General features: G+C 36.3%; 1 protein-coding gene across 1 annotated transcript; it reads left to right on the forward strand.

The window, feature by feature from the left end:
- Nucleotides 1-6,051: 6,051 nt before the first annotated feature.
- On the forward strand, nucleotides 6,052-23,729 carry LOC149081743 (cytochrome P450 3A8-like). Its single transcript, XM_089237168.1, has 14 exons — nucleotides 6,052-6,229; nucleotides 6,317-6,413; nucleotides 8,156-8,208; nucleotides 8,294-8,390; nucleotides 8,510-8,626; nucleotides 9,585-9,673; nucleotides 10,762-10,907; nucleotides 12,136-12,251; nucleotides 13,169-13,334; nucleotides 15,299-15,462; nucleotides 19,483-19,571; nucleotides 21,537-21,680; nucleotides 22,931-23,093; nucleotides 23,268-23,729. The coding sequence occupies exons 1-14, from the start codon at nucleotides 6,156-6,158 to the stop codon at nucleotides 23,355-23,357; spliced, it is 1,605 nt and encodes a 534-aa protein (XP_089093294.1). The 5' UTR covers nucleotides 6,052-6,155; the 3' UTR covers nucleotides 23,358-23,729.
- Nucleotides 23,730-26,754: the final 3,025 nt, after the last annotated feature.

The raw sequence follows: 26,754 nt of genomic DNA on the forward strand, positions 1-26,754 counted from the left end.
GAATAATGGAATCACCCTGTACATACGCATTCAAGATAACTTACTTCTATATTCTAAAAACAATGCATCTCTTGATCCGGATTGAAACGTTCTTTTGTGGGAATTTCTTACTTTGGATTTATAAGATAGAGGTCAGTCTTTGCTATTACTATCGTGTAAAGCCAGGTCCACACTCATGTCCAGCTGTTGTTTAATAAACATTCGCAAAAATTTGCTTCACATTTTTGCTTGCCCTGTTGCAATAAAGCACTAGCAGCATCAACTGACGACACACGCTCGCCCAATCTTCCTTGGCGAATATTTGCTTCCAGAACACTCTCGGTATTGTGACTATTGGTGTTCTTCAACCAATGTGTGGCCAAACGGATTGGAAGATAGGGGCGGAAGGCGGCTCTCTCTCCTCTGACCTAGGGTGGGAAGCTGGAAGGCCCTAGTCTTTCTTTCTTTCACCAGCTTTCCAATACCTCCCAGCCTACAACATTGCGGACCGACGGCCCTGTCGTGGTGTTCGCGCTTATTGCTATAGCACTATAGCATACGTACTCGAAAAGTAGCAGTTGAAGGGTTACCGCAGAGAGCAAGCAGACTTTCGACATAACACAGTTTAAGTCCGTTATAATGACAGTTCACAATCAGAGGGAAGATTGTCGTTATAACGGACTTTTCGTTATAAATTAATTTTAGATATTTTGACTGTAGAAACACTTAAATAGGGAAAAACAAAGTAGGTAAATTTACCATTTTTTCGCTCTTATTCTTAACTACGTCTGCTGAAATATGCATCTATAGTAAATTGTTTATGATACAAAAAAGCTCGAATTTTTTCGCGATTTCACTTTTTTGTTCCATAATTTTTTCCCACATTTGAATAAAATCTGAGCATTTGTTCTGATTGATAAACTTTTTCTTTCCATAGAAAAATAGTCTAAAAAAATCGCAGACTATCTCATTCATGCAATTTTAGCGTGAAAATAGCCGCAAGCTCTGGCAGCAAAAAACAACGTACGACAGAGGAAATGATTAAGAACTGCTTGCCCCGAGTTCAGTTTTAGAAAATTCCAAGAAAGGAGGGTGAGGGATTTTTCCATGGAAATAAAAACGTTGTCAAAACCAGGGATTATGCACCAACTGCCCAACTAGCACAGAGTGGCTGATAAAATTTTGTTTTTCCACCTCCTATATATAGCTAACAAGAAGATAATATAGAGTATGTGGGTCTTATCTTAATCTATCCATTGGGACGCAATGACATGCCCAGTTTATAAATACCTGTGAACAGTGTTCATATGTAGAGATTTTTAATAAAATGCCACACCTGCAGCAATTCGCTAGAAATTCCCCCAAAAGAAATTTTACGAATTGCGTATATGGTTTAGTAGTAGTCGAAAAAGGCTAAATCATAGTTCTTACGGGTATTACGAGTGTTTTTTTAGTATATTGATAACGTTATTTTATCATTTCTCCGTATCAGTGGAGAAATATCATCTAGAAATACTGCCTTTTGTTATCACAGAAAAGTTTGTTGATAGAGCGAGCTGACATTTGAAGGTGACTTTCTTAAGCATGAAACAATCATTTATCATCAAAACTACATGCTACAGTCGACGCTCGTTATTCCCCCCCATCGTTCCACCGGTCTTTGTAATGGAATGGTCACTATAACATGGGGTTGTTATAACGATCGTAAACTGTATACATTAATTGCGCATAACAAGCGAGGGGAGATCTGAATTTCTTAGGAATCTTTTTGAAGCACATTGGGATTTGCAAAACAGCAAGAAACCAAATTTCCAAAAACGCAATTATTAATCGATTTTTTTGTCGCATCACGGTCATTTTCTCCAAATAGGGACCAATTAAACTGGGACCAACAGTTCATTGCCGATTCCGAATGGCAGCATTTGACTTTTTTTTATAATGTTTCACCGAGAGTTTGGTGAGCTAACGCCTCGGAAGGAGAGGGGGGGGGGATTTTTGCCGCAGCAATGCGTTCTGAGGTCATTTAATCGACGTTTCTGTTGCACCGACACGTCGGAACATTTTATGACTATAGAATGAATCGTTTACGGAAAATTCACCGCCAACAATTCACCGCCATGCAATTAATTCGCCGCTAGGAAAATTCACCGCCAGGAAAATTCACCGACTAATAATTTACCGACAACAGTTCGATGCGAGTCAGAAAGCGAGGGAGTGTGCGATTAAGTTACTGAGTCAGTGAGCGATTGAGTTACTGAGTCAGTGAGCGATTGAGTTACTGAATCAGTGAGCGAGGGAGTTACTGAGTCAGTGAGCGAGGGAGTGAGCGATTGAGTGATTGAGTGAGTGAGCTACTGAGTGGATGAGTGAGTGAGTGACTACTGAGTGGATGAGTGAGTGAGTGAGCTACTGAGTGGTGAGTGAGTGAGTGAGCTACTGAGTGGTGAGTGAGTGAGTGAGTGACTACTGAGTGGATGAGTGAGTGAGTGAGTGACTACTGAGTGGATGAGTGAGTGAGTGAGTGAGTGACTACTGAGTGGATGAGTGAGTGAGTGAGTGAGTGAGCTACTGAGTGGTGAGTGAGTGAGTGACTACTGAGTGGATGAGTGAGTGAGTGAGTGAGTGAGCTACTGAGTGGATGAGTGAGTGAGTGAGTGAGTGAGTGAGCTACTGAGTGGTGAGTGAGTGAGTGACTACTGAGTGGATGAGTGAGTGAGTGAGTGAGTGAGCTACTGAGTGGATGAGTGAGTGAGTGAGTGAGCTACTGAGTGGATGAGTGAGTAAGTGAGTGAGTGAGCTACTGAGTGGATGAGTGAGTAAGTGAGTGAGTGAGTAAGTGAGTGAGTGAGCTACTGAGTGGATGAGTGAGTGAGTGAGATACTGAGTGGAGAGTGACCCAGTGAATAAGTGAATGAGTGACCTAGTCAGTGATCCTAAAGATATGGCGGAAAGTTTTAATAATGAATTTATTAGAAGAAATTGAGAGATGATACGGAAGAAATTACAAATTGCTGTTGCACAAGAGAATATATTCAATAATTCCATTAACTCTATGTTTTACTCAGAATCTTCTAAAACGAAACGTTAAAATAAATAATAACAGAGAATTAAAAGATAATAAAGTAAGTGGATACGCGATGAATTAACTTCTTAAAATGCTTAAAATCATCTCCTGTTATCACTTTGATATTATAAAAAACATTGTGTTGATCATCAGTAAGCAATGGATTATTTTTTCATGATGAACTAGCTGTTACCAGCGACTTCACTGGTGTGGATTCTGCAATCTCAGATTTACTCAGCAATGATTCCCCTTATACCACACTTTAACACCTCATGATCCCTATGGGTGATGAACTTTCAGAAATTCCATTTTAGTGGTGTCTACATCTATATACTGTACATAAAATAACATGTCCCCTGACTGATTCATCATCGCCGAGCCAAAACCGCTGAAGCTATGAATGTGCCATTAGGTGTTAGGATATTGTAATATATACAATATAACATAGAACAATCAGTTTTTTTAATCATTTTTGACACTACTAGGTTAAAACGAACTAATTCACTCACTCCCTCACCCACTTACTCACTAGATCATTCCCTCACTCACTAGGTTGCTCACTCACATACCCACTAGGTCACTCGCTCACTCACATACTCACTAGGTCACTCACTCACATACTTACTAGGTCACTCACTCACATACTTACTAGGTCACTCACTCACATACTCACTAGGTCACTCACATACTCACTAGGTCACTCACTCACTCACTCACTAGGTCACTCACTCACTCACTCACTAGGTCACTCACATACTCACTAGGTCACTCACATACTCACTAGGTCACTCACTCACATACTCACTAGGTCACTCACATACTTACTAGGTCACTCACTCACTCCTCTCTCACTGACTCAGTAACTCAATCGCTCACTCCTGTTATAATTATTATATTCTGGTATTTGGACGTGTTATGATATTGGCGTAGTGTCATATGAAGTCTGTGGTTAAATCACTGGAACCAAATAGAGTCTATAGCAGGAGGGGGGGAGGATCTTAAAATCATGGCCCGTGGGCCACATGTGGCTCTCGAAGCTTTTTGTAGAGGTCTGCCAACAGAAAGGCTTGTACAGTTACAGATTTTATAGTAATGCTGAAAAAAATTACAATGAAAAAATATATTCCAAAATCGATAAAAGAAGTCATTTTCATTTAGAAAACATTTCAGCACTATTGAGAGAAATAATTTCAGATTTAATAAGAAATTATTTCGGATAAAGACAGATTTACCAATTTAATAAAAATTTATTTCATAATTGTTAAAAGAAATATTTTCATGATGATTAAAAGAAATAAGCATTGGTGGAACAAAGTATTTCGCTATTCATGAGAATTCATAATGAAAAGTTTCGAGAAAATAGTGCACTTGCCAAAACTGATAGTACACTTGCAAAAAAAAAAAGCCGCGTGGTTATATAGGGAGCTAGCTTCTGACTGTATGGGTTCGAATCCCGGTTCGGGCATGGATGTCTACTAACTAATTCCCTGGACAGGTCGCAAAGATCCGTTGGAATATGTGATGATCACGTTATTATTATTAAAATTTTTCAGGAGTGATGAAAATTCATAATAAAAACTTAAGAGAAGAAATCTTCTTAACTTAAAGAAATTCATAATAAAAAACTTAAATATTAAAAAATTAAATATTTATAAAAAAATTAAATATTTATAAAAAAATTAATAATATTTAAAAGGTATAATATTTGAATTTATGTAATTACTTAGGACTCCGATTTTATGACATGTCATATGTTTTCATGACAGGTCATACTTTTGGCATTTTTGAGCTATTCGTTACATTTTAAGAATTTTCCAACGATAGATTTTTTCTCTTTCTGGTCTTTTTTTATTTCCGAAAATTTTAATCTCTGGACATTTTTTTCAGAGATATATATTAGGCACTTGCAATGAATTCTTGCCTTTCCTATTTTGTGGAAACGTTTTTTTTTTCATTCCAATTAGCAATTTTTTTGTTCATGGAGGATCCTTTTGCCGCGTTTCCGAATGGCATGCGAAGCCTTTGCGAAAGATGTTATCCATTCGGACGCTCGAAATCTTCGCGTTCAATGCATTTTCATCATGCCTAAACAAAGGGATTTTTATCAGGAGAAGCAGACGGTTCCGACACAGCATAACTGCAAATCTCTATAACAAATTTTTTTGCATTATGTTTTGAAGTAAAAATCATTTTTCCAATTTTTTCTATCTAATCTTGCCCATTCCTCAAGCTTGGTAGTTTCCCAAGAACGTTGGCTCCCTCAACGTAACAGAACTTTTTTTTAGACACTTATAACGAGTTTTAAACTTGTCAGATAGAAATTTTACAAATTTTACAACTTTTTTAGCTGTCTGTTAGAATCAAAGTCCGTTACACTGTGCTCCACTGTATAACATGTAACTATATCTTGGCGACACTTGTCGATATCCATCAACGACACTTGTCGATATCCATCAACGACACTTGTCGATATCCATCAACGACACTTGTCGATATCCATCAACGACACTTGGAACACAAAGGCGTCTGAACAAATAACTTGAGTCTTTTTTTGGCTTTCCTTAGGACTCAGTGTCACTTACGGCCACATAGTATGTATTTATGTGTGAATTTCTTTTACTTTTGTATTCCTTCTTATTTGTTATTGTGTAGTGTTTGTGTGTTTTTCTTAGGGGAAAATATCGAATGATTTTTTTTCCTCGAAAAACGTCATTCACAATATTTACATAAACCATGCACTTGGGAACGCTATAATAATACACATAACGAAGAAGATTTAAAAGATGTCTATTTCAATTCGTTTTACTTGGGATTGTTGATTAAATAACTAAGCCAAAATCTTCTCTACTTTACAAGGTCGTTCGCAATCATCAGGTGTTCTTTGTTTCCGATTATGCAATAATATCAGCACCATTCACGTCACCGCGTTAAAAAATGTTCTGCTCTGCTCAGCGTCAAGGGCAATTCCTACGCTGTTTACTGATTTCTTTTTTTTAAATCAGAATATCACATTTCCCGATCGTTTCTAGAGCAAACACCACCCTCACAGAACTAATACGCTAGCTTTTCCGTACTTCTTAGATCAAGAGGAACATATTTTTCACCCTGGTATATGGAATTTATAAACTCTATCCTGTGGATTGTATTTGCATTCCTAGTTCTATGGATATTATATATTACCTATAGGTAAGGAAATTAATTATTTTGCTATGTTGTGTGAAATTAATTTTTTAATGGTAAAAAACGATAATTGGATAAGTTTCACTTTTACAGATACTTGATCGCTCCAGAAAATCCTTGGAAGAATTCAGATATACCCGTAGTCTCCCGATGGGATTCTCTCTGGTCTTATGTCGGCTTCAAATTGTTCGTAAGTACTTGCCGATTCATTCCTTGAAAATAGTAGGTAGGTACATGATGAATATATGAGAAGCACAGGCACAAAAAAATAATAATTTCATTTCTTAAGGCCGGGATTACACTAGAAAAGTTTGATAAACGGTATTTTACAAAAGTTGAAAAAAAAACACCGAATTGTGTGGTTATGTTCATTCGAATGTAACCGATACTCTTGTTGGTTCCATTTTTCAAGTTTTATCAAAGAGCTTTTACAAAACTTTCATAGTGCAATCCAGCCATTTAAAGCTATTTTCATCAAATTACAGACTGACGTGGTTTCCTTTAGAAATGGTTCCTGTCCAGTTGTATGCAGTTGGCTCAGCGTGTTTACAATTCTTATACGTGTCATAATACGTCTCTTTAAACATCCCCAACTTTTTTTTAGAATCATCTTTAATGTGCCAAATTACAGCATACCTTCACGTAACCTACACTGTAGTTCAAAATTGACAGAATTTTCACGTTTGGTTGATTATTTTAGGAATTTTAAAACAAATTCTAATGAAATTCGGTATGCACATAGGTTGATATGGTACAAAAAAAATAAGCACACATTTTTTTATTGTACACATGCATAGTTGGGCGTAACACACATCAGTGCCGGACGGTCTAACGCAAAGCTTACGATATTGAATAAAAAGTGATAGGAGACATATGGTGCCTCCTCTCACTACTGTATAGGTCACTCAATTAATTCAAATTGGAAATCGACCTGTTTAGGCAGTCCTCTGTGGCAGTCAGCCCCACTACTCTAGCAACACTGTTTCCAGCTTCTGGATGGTTCTGGGAGAGCGCTGACAAGCTGAAAGTGCCCTCCCAAGGGTGTCCTAGTTATAAATCAATTATAATAACACTCCCATATAAATCATTAGGGTTTAGGTCTGGAGATATCACTGGCCACTCTCTCTATCCGTTAAATATCTTCGCTTTCAGTAATTCGTCGACCATATCAGCCCTTTGTGGACGCACGTTGTCGTCCATTAAGATGAAATTAGCGCTAACTGAACCCCGAAAAAGGCGAACATAGGGCTCTAAGATGTCATCCCTCTACTGGACAGCAGTCACAGATCCTCTGAAAAAGACATGGAGGTCTCAGAACCCATCAAGAGCATAGTTCTTGCCCAAACCATCAAACCTCTGTCCCCATAGTGGTCTCTTCTCTGATGTCGAGGGACAGGTAGAGGGTCTCGGTTAAGCCTAATCACTGATTCTCCACGTACGTTTATCTGAAGAGACCCAAGAAACACCAGTGTATTTGTTACTTTATAATTTTCGGAAAACCCCATCCAATATGCAACCATACCCATCGTACAGCCCAGACATGGCTCCGTTATTTATTTTCCTCTCTTTGAATGAAATGAGAGCTGTGGAGCCTACAGTCTGAATCAGCCATTGTGGTTGTGAGGTGGCAAGAGGCCTAGACGATTTCGGAAGAGATGTCAAATGGCAATTTCCAACGTGTCTTCAATATGTGACAGAATAGCTCTGGATCAAGTACATACGTACAAGTCACTGGAAACCTATAAAAACACACGTCAGGTTGGAATATAATTCAGTTTAGGATTATAAAATAAAATCTCATTTTAACTTTTTCATTTCTGACCAGCCTTGTTCAATTTTATTGTAATTAACTTTCTTTAATTAAATAACTCTAATTTTTGAAATTATTTTCCAAGAACCGCAATTAAACGTAGATGTTTTTAATTTCTTCAGCCTATGAACTTAGGATTACAACGGAATTACAAGAAGTACGGTAAAATTTTCGGGTAAGTTTTCTTCAAAAACCATCAAAAATTCATTTCCAAAACACATTCATTTTCATTCATTATCAAATTTCTCTTTTTTGATTAGATTAAATTCTTATGGGAATTCGATTTTATGCGTGGGTGATCCAGAATTGCTTCGCCTTATAATGGTAAAAGATTTCCGATATTTCATAAATCGTATGGTAAGTATACTTTCAGAGTACGCACAAAATATTTTTCAAGGGAACTAGAAAAGAATCGGAGTACGAATACGGAACAGAAGATTTTTGTTTGAAATAACTATCGGTATTTTATATAATAGGAATCATATACAGGGGATCCGACGTTAGATAACATGATGTCATCAGCACGAGACGAACAATGGAGGAGAATACGAAATGCCACGTCCCCTACATTTTCTACTGGAAAAATTAGAAAGGTGAAATTATTTTCCGATTACTATGCTCTCATCTTTTTTTAATTAGTGATACCTTGGTTAACGAATCAAAAATTAAAAAAGAGAAAAAACCGCTTGTAATGAGAGAATCTTTGTTTTTAAAATTTATCTAAGTAATGGTGAAATTTCTCTCTCTCTCTCTCTTACTCACTATCGTGCGTTGACCAAACGATCTAACATTAGCTTGTGTTTACTACATAGCAAAGCTTACTCGTGCTCTCCAAAAGACTTTTTACATTAGGGTTGATGCTCTTCAAGCCAATCAGTTGGGAAATTCTTCGAGTTCTACGTTCATTTTAGCAAAGCGCTCAAACCGTTTTTAATGTATGTGTTTGAAAATTTTCAAAAAATTTCGTATTAGAGGAATGTAGAACTTAATGCTGAAATAGGATAATTTTTTGATGAAAAATATGTGTAAAATATTTGAAATGAATCAATGGTTAAATTTAGTATTTTTTATGATATTCCAACTAGAGCACAGTGTTTCACCATGTTAAGGGGTACGAGACCTTTTAAATTCTCCCTTGTCCAATTCTATGTTTTCTATCCAATTTTATCAGTAGTTATATTTTTTCCAGTACTTCTTAGGGTCCCATTTACCAACATAGTTTTTAAACTATAGTCACTATTTTTGGATAGGAAATCGACACGGATTCAGGTTTTTAACCAATCCGCGTCAATCTCCTATCTAAAAACTGTGACTATAGTTTAAACCATGTCGTGAATACCACTTTGAGTGGTTTATAAAATTCACTTTGGAATTTCGTAGAGCAAGTCCAACGAATTTACATAGAAACCTATATAAAATCACGTTTCGGCTAACTAATGCGATTCTGGAACGAATTACTTTCGTTAGCTAATGTATCACTGTATTTCAAGCATTGTAAACCATTTAGATGACTCCTTCTTTTATCTTGTTCTATATGAACTTCATTTGTAGATGACTAGCATTATTCTAGAATGTGCTGAGTCGTTGACCAAGAATTTCGACAGAGAGGCTTCACTTAAAACTCCTTCCGACGTTAAGAGGTGAGTATTATTTAGTCTTTCTTTCAAACCGAGCACAACTCCGGTCTGTCGCCATGGGCAATTTACTGCCTAGTGAGTTGTGCCGGAAGTGTAAGTGCGTGTACCTAAGAGTCTGAATGCGTATATAGTGTTGCGTCTGATTTCCAGTGTTGCCATCTATATTTCAGATGTGGAGGGGAGTGTAATGATTGAATATTTGTACCGTTTGTAGGCCTGTTGCTCTCTGTGGCGAGGCTTTTTAACGGGGAGATCTCGTCGCATTCGCACCTCGAAGTTGAGAACCACAGAAAACCAACTACAGCCAGTATAATTTAGATCAGTGTTCTTCAACCTTTTTTACACCAGCCGATAGATGAAAATAGTGAAACAATCTCGCGGACCGGCGGAAATGAGAGAAATAATTAACGAATCGGCAAAAAAAAACAGAAATGTTCAATAATTTCCATAGCGGTAAAAATAAATATGTTTAACGATTTGCTGATCAATAAAAAGTAAATATGTTTAATAATTTTCTGACCGGCTGAAACTAAAATGGAAAATAATTTTCTGGCAGAAAAAAAAAGATAATTTGTGGACTAACAAAAAATACAGTTCTTTAATAATTTGCAGACCGGTAAAAAATCAACCGGTAAAAAAAATATATTTAATAGTTTGCAGATCTGATAAAAAAATAAATACATATGTTTAATAAGTTGTGGGTTGGCAAAAAATTAAGATATTAAATAACTTGCGGATCGAGAAAAAAAAAAAAGCTTAATAATTTGCAGGCCAGCAAATAATAAATAAATAGGAAAAATGATTTACGGACTGGCAAAAACTAAATAAATAGAAGGAGTGATATACAGACCGGGGCTAACGACGAAAACAAATATTAAATTTAGAGACAGTATTTCACATATTTTAAATCTGCAATTAATATATGGGCTGCATAGTTTGGGGGCGAAATGTTTTGTCGACCGGCACTGGTCCACGGTTGACAAACACTGATTTAGATCATTTCGATGTTTTCTGCCCGTTTCATGATTAAATACGCAAATATATTGACTTACTTGAAGTTTAGCATTTTACGATGTATTACCTTTCAACAGGTTCATCAACGCTTTCACGATGGATGCTATTGCGAGTACAGCGTTCGGCACGAAAATCGATTCTCTCAATGACCTGAACAGCCCTTTCGTCAAGGCTGCCACAAATTTATTCAGCCGTTCGGGACAACTTAGCAGTGTAATAATAGGTCTGTTGAAATCACGCTTATTATACATAGTGAAAAATCCTATAGAGTATAACGATCATCGCCTATATTAGTCCTTTCAGCGGCAATGCCCCCCAGATATCTCGTCCAGTTTGATCTGCTTTATTTCTGTCACCCCGAGATATTCCGCCTTCTAAAATGCAATGAATCTGTTTTTTACAATAAAACATGTTTTCTATCCCCCCCCCCCCGTACCAATCAACTGCCAATGGGCGGAGTTAGCTCTTGTTCAACGTTAGATAAAAAGAAGGAGCGAGAAAAATAAAAAGAAAGAAACATACGCTCCCTTAAATGATTAAAAAGTCCCCCCCCCCCACAAAAAAAAGTATTTCTCTTCCTAGAAAGCCACAGCACACATCATGCAGGTGCTTTCGTATCATAGTTAGGGAAATAAAAGCAATGTCCTGAGTTAATTTTCTTGTTGGGGGAGCAGTTATCTGCTCACAATCGGAAAGAAAATTCATCTTAAAATACATGGCACTTTGGGAAGGTTCCGTAATATCAAATGTGGCAGTTAAAAATGCGGATCAGGAAAATTTTAAAAACCGCTCAAAGGGTTAGTGTTTTCTTCAGCATTTCATACCTACTGCATCTCGTACAGAATCATCTACGGAATTTCTAACGGATTGGTACATGTTGGAATATGCTTGTACGTATTGCGAACCGAAAGTTCAGTTTGTTTCTGTGTAATGCTTTTTAACGTTTGTGCGCGCGGATAAGCATTGAATAGGAAAAAGGGCTCCTCGGCGCCCTTTTCCTATTCAATGCTTATCCGCGAGCTCTGCCGGCTCCCCAGAGCTGTTTAATACATCATATTTTCGGAAAACCTTCACCATGGTCACCGCTCCCCGGCTTCCCTGACAAAGGTTGGAGGCGCACCAGAGCGCCGCGGCACACAGTTTGGGAACTCCTGCTCTAGGCCAAGATAATTATTTTAATGCAAACCATATCTTTTTATGTGAATAGATTGATTTGTTATTAATTTTTAAAATGTGTCCACAAGACTTCTCACACACCTTTCATATATATTTTTTTAATTTTTGCTAGACAACCGACTAGTTTAATCCCTATTAATTTGTCCTATGGTGATATCATCGGAGTTGTGCACGTAAAAAATATTGTTTAAATAACTTGTGGTGAAATATGTGCGTGATTAATTTTCTTTTTCATGCCACACCTTTGTTGTATGCCTGTATTATTCATTTTTCAGTTATCATCAACAGCGTGCTGAGTTCTTTGCATTTGAGTGCATTTAGTATGCGTTTATTCACTTTTTTTGAGAAGTTGACGAAAAATATAATCGAAGAAAGAAAGAAGAGTGGATTGGTAAGATTGTGTTGTTCTCATTTGAAAGTCATATTTACCTTCGATTGTGTGAAATATTTTGCATTGTTTTTAAATATTGTACAAGAAGAGTAGCCAAGACAATTCGTTTCAATCGACGTCGATCTTAGGTACCGTATTGATATGATTTGGCTTTATACAGTGTCCCATGATTTCGTAAATAGTTTAAAAATTCATAAAAACTGAACGAATAAGTATACTGGGAGATGCGGTTTGTAAAAAAGTTATTTTCACGGAAGTGAATATTTTTGGTGTAGGAAAAAAGGTTAGATCAAATTTTTGTCGATAGTGTCCACTACACGTAAGTAAATCACTGAAAATATACAAATCAGAGTCCTTTAAAATGCAAAGTTAACGATTAACAACTATTTCTGAATTTTCCTGTTACTGGCGCTGACATAACCCTTAAATGACTGCTCACGAGATTTCTCGTGTTTCAATGCTGAGACGTAAAAGATCGGCAATGAGAGATTTCTCGATTTTTAATTTCATGTATTTGTTTTTCATTTCCAAACGAGAAAATCGCCGGTCTTAGAGTAAGCCTACGGGAAATAATACGCGGTCGTTCAAGTGTTAACTATGATATAAGGGTGCATAAAGCACTGTTGATGAAGTTTTCTTACCTCAGCCACGAATCGCCGAATCGAATTTTGCGAAATTCGGACACAGAAGAGATTGAAAAAGGGTACCACAAAAGAATTGTGCGATTTGCTTTCGTACAACACCCTCTATCGACAAAACTTTTAACTAATTTCTTTTTGTACCAAAAAAAATCCTAATTTGGGAGAATTACTTTTTTGCACACACAAACCGCATTCAAATACACCAATTCTGTCAATTTTTATGAATTTTCAAACCATTTATGAATTTATACACATTATATTTCACTATTTTTGTAGACAAGGAACGACTTCTTACAGTTGATGTTGGATGCTTCTGTATCGAACTCGAGCACTGCTGCGACTGATTCTGCGGCTGATTCCACCGAGAAAAGTGAAACTGATGAGTGGACCATCTCATATAATGACCAAAGTCAAAATGATGCCATGCCAAAAGAACAAAAAGGTCTCTCTAACATGTATTACACCTTTTAGAAACATTGAGTGCATATCTTGATGTGATAAGAACATCACGTCTTTAATTATTATTGAAATGAAACTTCTATAGAGACGTATTTGTTGACTTTCGATGGGGGAGGGGGGTGATGATTAAATGATGATTACGTCATGAGAGAGAACCACACTTTATAAAAAATATTTCTTAATGGAATCTTTAGAGGAATCATTATTCTCTTCATGGAATCTGAGTGTCATAAACGATAAAAACCTTTCCCTAGATTGTGGCCACCTGAACTAATATTCCCCCTATTGATAGAGCCAGTCCTCTATAGAGCCACTTTAGTGATCTCTAAATATTCCGTGGGTCTTTTAAGTGATCTGGAAATGTGTCTGGTCTACTTAATTGCTCTAGAACTGTGCCGCGCGTCGCTCAAATGATCCATTAATATCCCACAGATCACATAAATAATCTGGGAATATGCCGCAGATACCTTAGTGATGTAGAACTACACTACGGGCCGCTTAAGTTATCTACTGCACCTGTCTCAATGGCTGACGCTAAGATATATTTTGGAAAGAGAAAATTCAACTGTCCTTGAGGGTCAATCGAACCCACGTCCATTCCATTTCCGAGTGAACGCCCTAGACCACTAGACTACAGATGCAAAGAATATCCCAATCTTTCCTTTGAGCTCGTGTGCACTGAATGGGACCGGACATGTACGGTCGGACCTAAATCAGGGCATAGGTCACAATTGCTGACACTGCCACCCGAAGGCGACTTATCCAAGGATGTTGACGAGGGATGTCCCGAGGACGCTTACCCAGGAAGTGAGAGAACGTGGGTTTGATTCCTCCTCAAGGACAGTTGAATTTTCTCTCTTTCTTAAATATATCTTCGCATCAGAAAGCTGTTAAAAAGCTTCATATGCGGTTTAGTCCATTTATTTCTCCGTGTCCCGTTCTACAGAATCTTGTGCGGAGAAGGGGTTGGCTTGGATGGTTCGTGTCGGACAAAGTTTATCTCCTTTCCCTACCCCTCCCCCTTAACTCCACACCACCTGGCCACACGAGAGTATATCTCGCATGCGTACGCAAGTTTTTTGACATAACAGTGCGAGCTCCTAATTGACTGCTCTGTTAAAGCGCAGAACGCTTCGCAGAGCGCATTCTGGAGCGTATCCAGAACGCTCCACTTCTTTTATTTTTTTTTTCCTTACTATTCTCACTCAGGTACTAGACCCCCTGTACTAAACTTGTACCATTGTGTAATTGCCTGTTTTTAGGAAACAAACAATAATGAATACCATTTCAATTGATAGAATTGAAATGGTATTCCCACGTACACAACTTTCCCAGTTGTATACCTGGGAAAGATTGTGCGAGATCACTTTAACGATTACTTTTGGTCTCCTCATGGAGCAATGGTTGTGCCTTGACAAAAACCATTCTATCAGCAATTACAACATACCGAATAAAACCATGCCGATTGATATTTGTTTATTAAACTGTCATTATATGGTGCTTGTGTTATCGAAAATTTCACTTTTCTTTGCGTGTAACATTAATTCTTTTGTAGAAGTTATTATCATATAAAAATTACAGTGTCGACGTAAAATGTTCCCCCTCCCCACTCTGATTTAGAGCCGACAAATCTCCCACACATGGAATTTACAGTGAGTTCAATTATGATTCCATATGTCACTCCCTACTCCCTAGAATTCTGTGGGGCGGATAGGGTCTTGGGTTGTAAGGGACGGAGGACGGGGTCAATTTGAACAAGTGAGACAAGTTTAAGTGGAGGGAAGTTTGAGAAAAATAAGGCGTCAACAAGATCAATCTTATTTAAAATGTCTAAATCGAATTTTAAATAATTAAAATTAAATTTAATTAAGGTGAATCTAGTCATGTAGAAACTAGAAGTTTCACTTCTATGGCGCAAGATTCTCACACATTTTTTTTTTTTTGAAGGTTTGAACGATAATGAAATCCTGTCACAGTGCATCATATTCTTGTTCGGGGGATTCGAAACTGTTTCCTCGACTGTCACGTTCGCCCTGTACGAGCTGGCGCTGAACGAAAAAGTCCAAGAAGAACTTATATCAGAAGTTGACGAAGTTCTACGTTTGAACCAGGTTAGTTTAAATCTAAGTGGCATAAATCTAACCGACTTTCACTTACTGCTATCCATTTACTTCTACTTTCTTACTCTAATATCTATCCTATTAGATCAGTGATTCTCAAGCTTTTGTCACCCGGGGCACCGTTACTTAAATAGTTTAGTAGACATTTTCACTCAGAAAATAACCATTTCAAAGCATAAATAGAGACACAAATCAACATCTCCAACTCACCACGATGCCCCTAGGAGCCGCGTCGAACACTTCGAGAAACACTGTTTTAGATTTTTTTTTTTTTTGAGACAATATGCATAGTTTCGCAAAACCTTTGTGTCTTCCGATTCTTATCGCTATCCATCCTTTTGATGATCATTATTGTCTGTATCAAAACGTTTATCAAATTTTCTGAACTCGAGGACCAGTAAAATGTTTGAAACAGTCCGATGGAAAACTAATCTACAACAGGGCCATGTAATAAAGGCCGAAACACACTACACTGACACTGAACACGTCATGTCAGAGACGTTGTAAATCCTGATTCGTGGAAATTCTGTGATATGGTCACAGATCACGTCAGATTATCTATGATCAGAATTCAAAACGTCTCTGACATGACGTGATAATCACATCACATCACGTAAGGCTGCCGGCACACTACGGTTCGGCTGGCGCGGTTGATCTTATCAGCAACCGTGAAATTTTGCGTGAAAAACACACTGCTGTTAGCAACCGGGTTTTTTTATTATTTTATGTCACGTGACATCTCGGGATTGGCTAAATTTTTTTCGCCAAGCTGAAGTTGGCTCCAGTTAGCATGCAAATTCGTGCTCATAAGCTGCATTGCAGTAAAACCCCCTCTTAACGGATACTCCCTCTTTTACGGACAAATAATAATTTACAGATGTATAATATATAAAAGTATGAATTTCAAACCTCTTTTTAACGGTCACCCATTTTACATGTATTTAATTTTTTTGTCCTGTCCGTGTTCACAAAAAGGAGGGGGTTTTACCGTATATACTAATAAAAATATTCATGTAATGAAATTTAATTTTCTGTAACAATATTTGCCGTTTGAAATTAATTCAGAGTTGAAGAAAGACAACCTACAAGTTGACCCATTATTGATGCTTTTACGATTTGTGACCAAATCCCACAAATTTATTATTATATAAGCTTGTATGATGACTAGAATCATCATAATTAATTTAAATAACATATATGTTAAAAAACTATTTCAGTAACATATTTTTGAAGTTTCGGCTTAAAGAAAACTAGGCCATGAATTTAGCACGTTTTTCTTTGTAATTAAAGTAAATTTCCAATTAATTAAATTTATAATTAATGGAAATTAAGCACAATAATTGTGATTTTGGGAAACCCCATATGACCAAAAAAAAGTCAAGGAAAAAATGATTTTCTCCTGTTTAAAAAATATATATATTTCTTTTGATGGTCAGGAAAAAAAAATTCAGATAGGAAATCGGAATGAAATTTCTGAATTTCATGTCTTAAAAACTGTAAAAAATCAAATTTTTTTAAAAAAACATTCTGATACTCATTAGACCTTTTAGTTCCCAAAAATGTTCATTTGGTGTGATTCAAGTATTACGTCAGCATCGGGGGGGGGCAGGGGCGGGGTTTCGGATTTGCGGACATTTGATGACAAAGGGGCGAGGGGGATTCTAAAATATACATCTCGGTTTTAGCGTAATCACGTTAGTTTATGAATGTCATTATAACCGAGTTTTAATGTGTGCTCATGTAGAGCAAAAAAATTTCACTAGTTAGAAAATTTTTTTTTCTTCATTGGTTTTTTTTATTGTTATCAGTGCAAAAGCGCCAAACAAAGAATTAGCTTCTGTCGAATAGAGCTTCACCATACAGTTCTTCGAATTTGTCTTTTCCCCTCATTTTTATGGCAACCTGAGAAGGAGAGCAATTCCATTGTCCTGTGCATCCGAAATCGCATCACCCTCCTTGTCAAACCACTTAATAAACAATGGAAGAGAGCAACCGCAGGTCCAGCCGAACCGTCATCAGGGAGCTCAAGCCTTTGCAATACATGATGGCAGCTTTCCGGTTACCCCAACCGTCCAAAAAAATGTGGATTTTCTCGGTTGAAAAAACCGCGCTCAGCGGTTGCAGTTGTATCTGTGCGTTGACAGAATAAAACTATAGATGATGCCTTCCCCCCCCCAACCTCAACCGCGTCCAACCGCGCCGTAGTCAGGTCCCAGCCTAAGTGTAGTGTACTTCGGCTTCAAGGGTTGTCTCATGACGCACCGAAGTTGGTACCAGCTGTCGTCATCGCCCTGACACAACCGGTTAATTGCCATTGGCTACCTTGCTATTTCAAGGTAACGCTTGAGTTATTAAAGTATTAGAGCAATCATATATATCACGCACTTGAACCGACACCACGCCCACTGACCCAAGTCGGTAACAGAAAATTCTAAGGGATGAAAAAGCCCTTGCTATATAGCCCTGAACTTAAAATACGTTATTCTGAAATTTTGTTTGAATCATTGATATTTTTGACATACACAATTGAATATTTTTTGCATTTCATTTTATTTTATTTGAAAATGGGTATTCAATATCTGCCTGAGAACCACCGATGGTTCCTGGATAATAGGTTGAGAAACGCTAGTCTATATTATGAATACGCAGAATGTTCTTCTTCCAGTCCGCATTTAACTTGGGATTACTTCCATTGGCCTACTTTGTTGCCCTCGGTGTGGCATGTCTAACATTTTTGGAACACGTGTTATAACCAGTCTTTTGACAACCCTCTCAAAATCTCTCTCCATTCATTAGTCTTCAGTGTTCCTGTTGATTAGGTGTGTGTAAAAAAATCAGATTCTGTCAGGTCTTTCAACCCTTAGCGTGCTCCCATCATCCAGGAATGATCTGGTTTGTTCTTTCCAAAGAAATTTTCTGACATGAAGTTAAAATGACGTTTAGATGGCCCGCTTATATACAGTATATTCTATTTTTTTTTTCATCATTTCCTCTATAACAGGTTTACCCAAAGCTACTTTACATTATGAGTTCTTTCAAGCGGCTTTGGGTTTACCTGTACTACAGTATATAGGATGGTTGTACGTCGTTGAGTAGTGATACGATGCCTACTTTAATTCCATCACTATTTTTATTTGAAGATTGTGGGTTCGAACCTCCAGATTCTCCGTATCACATTTTTTTTGTATCGATTATATTTCAATGAAACCTGTACGAAACGAAACGTCAAGAGACTGAAATAATATTCCATTCTATAAAGGTGCACGCACACACAAAACCATTAATCAATGAAGAAGGTAGGTCTCATACAGAGTCCTTCTTAGATCATTGTATATTGAAGTCTCGGCTAACGAACGGCTTGGCTTAAAAAATTTCAGGCTAACGAACGTGATTCCGGAACGAATTGTCTTTGTTGACCCAGGTATCGCTGTATTCGCAAAGTACGATTTTGAATGTCATCCATCTTTCACAAAAGACAACTGAAAAAAAAATTACGCAGCCGTTTTGCGAACAAGCTTTCTGCGACTATTATCGCAACGTAGGGTCTAAGAACGGCAAACACGCTGAACTAAAGGCGAAAAAAACAATGAAGATCATTCAAAAAATGTCACTACTGAACTTGACTTCGCATATTTTATGGTATGAGTCATTAAAATCATAAAACATTTTCTTTCACCGAGCCCCGTATTTTTGTGGGCAAATCAGAAATTAATGATTATCATTTTATTCATGAAGGAAAAAATTCGTTTCATTTTATAAACTTTTTACACCTTTAATTATTCCATACACTTGATAATTATATTTATGTAATTTGATGATTAAATTACAGTTTAACCTAATCAAAAGATTGCATATCATCGAAAGTTTACAATTTAAAATCAGTGACTACATACGATATCCTCTAAGTAGATTGTAATTATTTTTTGGTAAAATAATCTCTTTAATAATAGTGAAAGATATTTTTGAAGTTTTTCGTATTTATTTCATGAAACTTTTGTTTTTTTAATATAGAAAGAATTGACGTATGAAAACGTGCAAAACATGAAATATATGGATAACGTCGCTTTTGAAACACTCCGAAAATATCCACCATCTTATTTGTAAGTGGGCATGTATTGTTGTACTTTATTTTGGGTATTTGTTTATTTATTTATTTACAATAACCCCAGAAGGCATGAAATGCACTTCATTACTGTATTGTAATTGTAATTGTATTGTAATATTTACTGTATTGTAAGACAAGCGGCTTAGGTTTTTTTGAATATTGTTCAAGAGTGGTAAAAAAAAACGAAGGGAATGCTTGGTTTCATTCTTTAAAAGGTCTCTTCGAGTTCTCTTAAGTCCTTCTTCCGCTTTCCCGAGTTCGTCGTGGACTGGAGTATGCCGTAAAGTTTTGGAGACCATACTTACAGATGGACATAGACTTGGTTGAGGGGGTGCAGAGAAGAGCTACGCGTGCGCTCAATACTCTTTTTATCCATTATTTTATGTTTTTTATTTAATTACTAATGTTTTTTTAAATTTGTCTAGTGTTTGATTTTCAATTTTGAGTTTTGTATTTTCTCAAATTTGCTTTTCTTTTTCATGTATTTTGGACTTGCAAAGCATTTTTGTTTGTCTGGAACAATGTCGGGGGTTCCCCCTTGAGAACGACCTCCTTATTGTTCTTATCTTTATTTGTATAATTTCCAGTTATGTGTATCGATATGCTTCTCGATTGGGGTAAATCGAGAAGCTATCCATTCTTAGAATAAGACAACCATAAGTATTCTTTATGGGCATTGTATAATATTTTATCCTGTGTATAAATTGTTTATAATTTGTGTTAATTGCATTTTTAATTGGGTTGCTGTATTTTTGAAACATATGACATCCATATTTTTATTGGCATCTTTTTATCAGCCACCTCGTTGGGCATTTTGCCTGTTGTGGCGTTGTATTTGTATTTGTATAAAGCAGCCATCGGCGCTATACTCTGGCTTTTTTGTTTACTTGGTATATTTTTTTTGCTTTGAATTTTTAATTTCAGTATTTTTCTTATAATGTATCACACTACTATAATATATATATATATATATTTTTTTTTCCAGTCCCTTACCAACTGTAGTTAGTGAAACAAAAGAAAGTTGCTTTCGCAATCAAAGGATTTGAAAAATAATTCAAAAAAGATAAAGATATGAGTGTTTTAGTAAATATAATTCATAATTGATTGTAAACTATTTTTTACAGAAGAAAGAGTCAACTAAAAGAATATTTCTTTTTATAATAATGATCAAGTCACATTCACAAATCGTGTTGATGTGGGAGAAAAAAATGAAAAGGTATAGATTAAGTAGGGATACTGATAATAATCACGAAGGGAAGACCCAATGGCATTTAGAAAATCCGGTATTGTCTCTTTGATATTTTGAATATGGGGGAACAGTTGTTGAAAGAAAGAAGGTAAACACACATTTAAGGCAAAGATAGGATTTCCAGAAAATTATTATTTGGCAAGAGAGAGAGAGTGTGTGTGTGAGTGGGAAAGAAAAACGCATCAGTGATAACAACAGGGTTCAACAAGTGCTTTACAATGTTCGTGATTGAAGAATTTTTGTTATTCTTTATTTCGTGACGAGGAAAATCGTTCATTATTTCAGATAAATTTGAATTTGTTTATTTTTTTTAAATATTTTTAATTGATATAATGCACGTAGTTAACCAACGAAAAAAAGACTCATTTTTGATGCATTTTCCCTAAAACATCTTACGCAGTTAAAGGGTTAATGATTTTGTTAGCTATGGGCTCTATATTTGAGAAAATTTTCTGAGAGTTTATTCATCAAGTAATCAAGCTTTCTCGCATGTCAAAGGACGAATGAAACAGTGTTAAGAGAATTTTGTTTGTTGGCTGTATCTGGTCCTGAGACTCACATGACACTTTTATGGCCTATAGGATACCCTCGTGTTATTACAGACACCTGATTCCTCTTATGTATACAAAAAGGTGTAGGTGAGTAAAAAATACAAGAGAAATTCCTGCAATAGCTGGTATATGATTATGTTTTCTTTTCCATATTTCTTAGTACGCAGCGACTGGCACAGACGGATTACAAAGTGAGTGGTATGAACCTCGTGATACCGAAAAATACCGCATTGGTGATACCAATTCAGGCGATGCATCACGACGAAGAATATTTCCCAAATCCTGATGTTTTCGATCCAAACAGGTGAGTAGAAATTTTAAACCGATATCTTCGTATTAGTTTCTCAAATTAATGCATATGTTACGGTAAATGTGTAAATCTGGTGAGACTATATGCATAAACACTGACCATTATCGCTAATTTGATAAATTTTTTTTTGGAATTTATCATATTTACAGTTGATTATGTATATCAAATCGTAAATTGGTAGATATGATAATTTGTTAATGAAATAATTTACCGGACATGTTAGTCAAACTTCAGTCTAGGATTGACGGATTTGATCGGTAGTGTTTATCAGCCGCTGATCAAGAAAAGGTCGAGTGGCCATAGTGACGCACTCGGATCGTGAGGACCGGGTTCGAATCCCACTGTTGCCACAGTGGTGATTAGCAGAAGTTGGTTTTCTGTGGTTCCCAACTTCGAGGCGTGAATGCGAGCCGATCTCCCGTTGAAAGGTCCAGCTACAGGGAGCAACATGTCTACAATGATGCAATTATTCAAGCATTACGCTTCACTCACGGTTAGAAATATTGACGGGAGATGGGATAAATGCACATAACAAGCATTTAAAAAAAACAGACATCACGTTAGGTTCACAACACATACATTCACAGCTTCCAGCCTGATCCGAGTCTTGTCTGACCATCCCGCTGGAATTTCTTCATTGAGATATAGCGGTGGGCCATGATATGGTTAGGAAGAGGTGATGTTTATTACGTTTAAAAATGTTAATAAATGTAATAAAAACCAACATTACACACCGTACATTTGTGCTGACTCTGTGGTACTTCCGTTTGCAGCTCCGTAAATGAAATGCATGTCTGCTTTTTCAGTATTACAAAAGTTCGGCATTATCCCGTATGCTACAACTGTTAGAACTCTGTTGCGCGCTGGATTAACTTCACAGGACTAGCGTCCGTGCCTTTTATTCCCTTTGACGCAGATTTGCATAAGGTATTTTCTTCTTCCCCAGGTTACATTTGCATGCATGGTGTTCTTTTTCTCCCGATACATTTCAACAATTGCGGAACAGTCGTATCGAAACGCGCGAGCGCGTTTGCGTTTCATGTTAGACCATGTATTATTTGATGACAATTGTTTGTATTGGTGTGTACTATCACCTCTTGAAGTTTTTCCCAACTTTTGTGATTCACCCTGTATATACATGTATTTCGATTGCTATGTCATGAAGTGCTTGTATTAATATACCTAGGGATATCTCACCCTAATTTATCTCTATATTGCTTGTGTGTTCGTTGTTTATTGTATAGGTTCAGTGCGCAAGAAAAGGCTCGACGTGATCCTTATGCATATCTGCCATTCGGAGCTGGTCCAAGGAATTGCGTAGCTATGCGTTTTGCTCTGTTCGAAGTGAAGCTGTGTTTAGCTTATCTGTTGAGCCGTTATCGATTCCGCAGATGCTCAAAGACGCAGGTCAGTAACGCTTTCACTTACGAATTTTAACCTTTTAACGGAATAGTCATCTATGAGCGATCGACGCGGTATATTGTATGAATTGAATTCTCAATAAAATATACGATGTGATTTATTATACAAAATAAAATTATACTGTATATTCTTTCACATTGATTCATTTCATCTGTGCAGGTGCCTTTAAAGTTCCCTCACTTCCAGCCCCAACTGATAGCAAAGGATATTTTTCTTATTGTGGAGAAGAGAAAGGATGGAGTTTTTTGAGGTTTCTGTGAAAGAGAAGACCAAGAGCCATTTTTCAGAAAATATCGCGAAGATTCCCTTCATTGGGTTGAAATATTAACGGCCGTATTCACCGACGCAGTTTAAACTGTAGGTGGAAGGATTGAAGATCGAGACGCAATGGTTAAATTGAGGATTTTAACCAATCCGTGTCGATCGCTAATCCTTCAACATGCAATTGTAGTTTAAACTCTGTCGGTGAATACGGCCATATCACTTCCCAAATAAATCACTTCATAACAAACAAGAATAAACAGAATCAGACCCATTTTGAGAGCTTTGGTCTGATACTGATGAATTTTTGCACAGCTCGATGTTTTTGAAAACTTATTAATAAAAAAAACAGACCTACAGATTTTTTCTTGTTTTCTTTCGTCAAATTCCAAACTGATTTTTTGGTTATGAAGAGAATAATTATTTTTACACAACGTGTCCAGAAAGTTCACCAAAAACACAGACTTCTTTACATTTTTCTACACGTACGTAAATATTTCCAATTGCAAAAATTTATCAAATGAGGTAAATATTCATATTAGAGGCCTTTCACACGGAGCGGATGCGGGTCCGAAAGAAGTTTTAACAATTGGAATATACTGAGCCTTTCAGACGAGCCGAAATATCTCCGCACCTAGGAAATGTTCATGCGGGTCCGCATGTGTCAAAACCCAAATGCGGGCTCCGCATCCGCACATACAAGTTTTGACAATAGGTTTATTCACACGATGCGGATGCGGAGCGAATTCGTCCGCATCTTTGGCTACTTTTTAAAGCTTATTTTGCACTGAATTTTTTTAATTATTTGCCATAAATACCCTTAAAAACACCATATGAGGGTCCCTGTTCATCAAATATGATGTACCCACATACGTCTATCTCTTCGTTTCCTTCTGAGATGGAGATATAGCTACTTTAACTGCCTTTTGTCCATATTCCACAATTTTATACAATACATTACCTAAAAAAACAATTTTCAAAAAATCAATATGTTTTCTTGCTCCAAGAATATGTAGAGAATTTGATGGATATTATTAGACAACAGCAATCATTTTATATGTTTAAAAAGACTATAAAAGATCGTATACTGGAAATAGCAGATATGGAGCGGTTCGTTTCGTTCGATAGTTAATGAAATTGCAAATGATATAAGGAGTAAAATTTGTTTATATCTTTGATGTGTAAGAAAATATATCTGTATTTCGACATATCAGACTATAGTTTAACATTTTAAGGTAATATAGTTGGTGTGACTTGAATGCAGCAATTGTAGTAAAATATATCTATGTATGTTGCCAGAAATTCTTTATGTAATGTATCAATACGACCCATGGGAGGTTTCTTATATCCCTTTGGGTCGAAAAGTGTTTGTTTAATTTTTTTTTGTCTGTTTTGTCCATTGTGCTGTTTGTTCAATAAAAAAAAAAAAAAAAAAAAAAAAAAACATGCCAACAACGGCCACTGACGGGACCAAAATTATAAGCCGTTCTGTTCATTACGAATATTTAATTGACTATATACTTAAATGTTTTTAAATTTAAAAGTTATTAAATTTTTTTCTTTTTAAATATTCGAGAAATTATTTAAAAAATATAAATATTTAAAATTATTTTGAATATTTATTATTTTTTTAAATTTTTGATCTTTTAATTTTTTTTATTAAACAACGTTATCCAGGTACAGTTTTCACTCAGGGCCGGATTAAGACATTTGACGACCCTTAGCACTTGAATATTTTTAATGGTTCCCCCGATACCTACAAGCATATTTTACTCGATATTCAGTCTATAAACTGGAAAAAATGAAATTTTATATTTCAGAAGTGACTAATCTAAGGATGGGATTTCACTATAAAAAGTTTATGAAAGTTATTTTATAAAACTTGAAAAAAGCAACCAATAAATTTATCGATTGCATTCGAGCAAATGCAACCGATTAGCTTATTGGTTGCATTTTTAAAGGAATTATTATAAAATTTTCATAGTGTAATCCGGGCTTAAGGCCGGGATTATACTACAAAGTTTTATAAAAGATCTGTTATAAAAGTTGAAAAACTCAACCAATAGGTGCATCGGTTGCATTCAAGAAAATGCAACCGGTGATCTTATGGGTTGAATTTTTCACGTTTTATCAAAGAGCTTTTACAAAACTTTTATAGTGTAATCCCGGCCTAAGGCTGGTATTATCCTATAAAACTTTGATTAAAAATTATTTTATAAAACTTGAAAAATGTAACCAATAAACACATCTGTTACATTCGAGCGAACCTAACTGATTCGCCTATTGGTTGCATTTTTCAAGTTTTATAAACGAACTTTTATCAAACTTTTATAGTGTTATCCAGGCCTAATACAGAATTGTGATGTGAATATTTCTAAGCACAGACATTTTGGAAGTCTCCACCCCTACCCTTTTTTTCTACTTACAAATTCTTTGATATCTCCTGAATTTTTTTTTTTTTTTTGGAACATCGAATGTTTTGGATGTTTTTGGATTGGATTTTTTGAACATTGTATGTTTTTGGAATTTTTCTTTCATATTTTTCCGAAAAGACTGATTTTTTTTTCAAAATTTTTTGAAAATATTTTAAGATATTTTCTCCTATCGACTACTTGTGAGGATCGGAATGAAGACATCTTTATACCCATATTCTATGGGGCTCTAGATTAAACCACCAAAGAATGCCTCTAGGCTGCCACTGAATCAGGGTTGAAGGAGGAAAATAATTACAAAAATTGCGAAAAAATAGTTTTTATGCACGAATTTCAAACTAAAGATGCAGGTGCTTCGCCCGCATTTTTAGTGCTCGTCTGAAAGGGTATGCGGACCCGCGTCCGCATCCGCTCCGTGTGAAAGGGGCCTTATGGTGAATATGATTTATTTCTTGAGACGTTAGGGGCCATTCAAGTATTTCGTAAACAAATTTTTAGCCATTTTTTACCCCCCCCCCCTGTCAGCAAGATTTCGTCAGCAGCTTAGAATATTTCATATCTTCAGAAAGGGTGGTTGATGACGTAAGCAACCTTCAAACCCCCAATCCCCCCCTTGTCACCAAAAGTCAGCAAATCTGAAACCCCTCCCCTCGATGCTGACGTAATACTTGAATGACCCCTTAGGAAATGCAACTATTACTATAGTATGACGGTGATTATACTATCACTATAGTATGACGGTGATTATACTATCACTATAGTATGACGGTGATTATACTATCACTAACGGTGAGTATACTATTACTATAGTATACTCATATCACATAATATGGTACTAGATACTTGGAACACAACGGTGGCTGAACAAATAACCTGATCCTTTTGTGGATTTCATGAAAAGACTAAGATTATTTTAAGGCTTCATAGTGTGTATTATCTGTGTAATTCTTTTT

Source organism: Pholcus phalangioides, unplaced genomic scaffold (genome assembly GCF_987345545.1).
Source record: "Pholcus phalangioides strain wild (caught in Gottingen) unplaced genomic scaffold, Ppha-v1.0 ptg000009l_1, whole genome shotgun sequence".
NCBI classification, from domain to species: Eukaryota; Metazoa; Arthropoda; class Arachnida; order Araneae; family Pholcidae; genus Pholcus; species Pholcus phalangioides.

Coding starts and splice junctions, on each gene's coding strand:
- LOC149081743 (XM_089237168.1), top strand. CDS start 6,156: ATGGAATTTATAAACTCTATCCTGTGGATTGTATTTGCATTCCTAGTT. Junction 8,209..8,293: donor AAGTACGGTAAAATTTTCGG/GTAAGTTTTCTT, acceptor TTTTTTGATTAG/ATTAAATTCTTATGGGAATT. Junction 15,463..19,482: donor AAGTTCTACGTTTGAACCAG/GTTAGTTTAAAT, acceptor TTTTTAATATAG/AAAGAATTGACGTATGAAAA.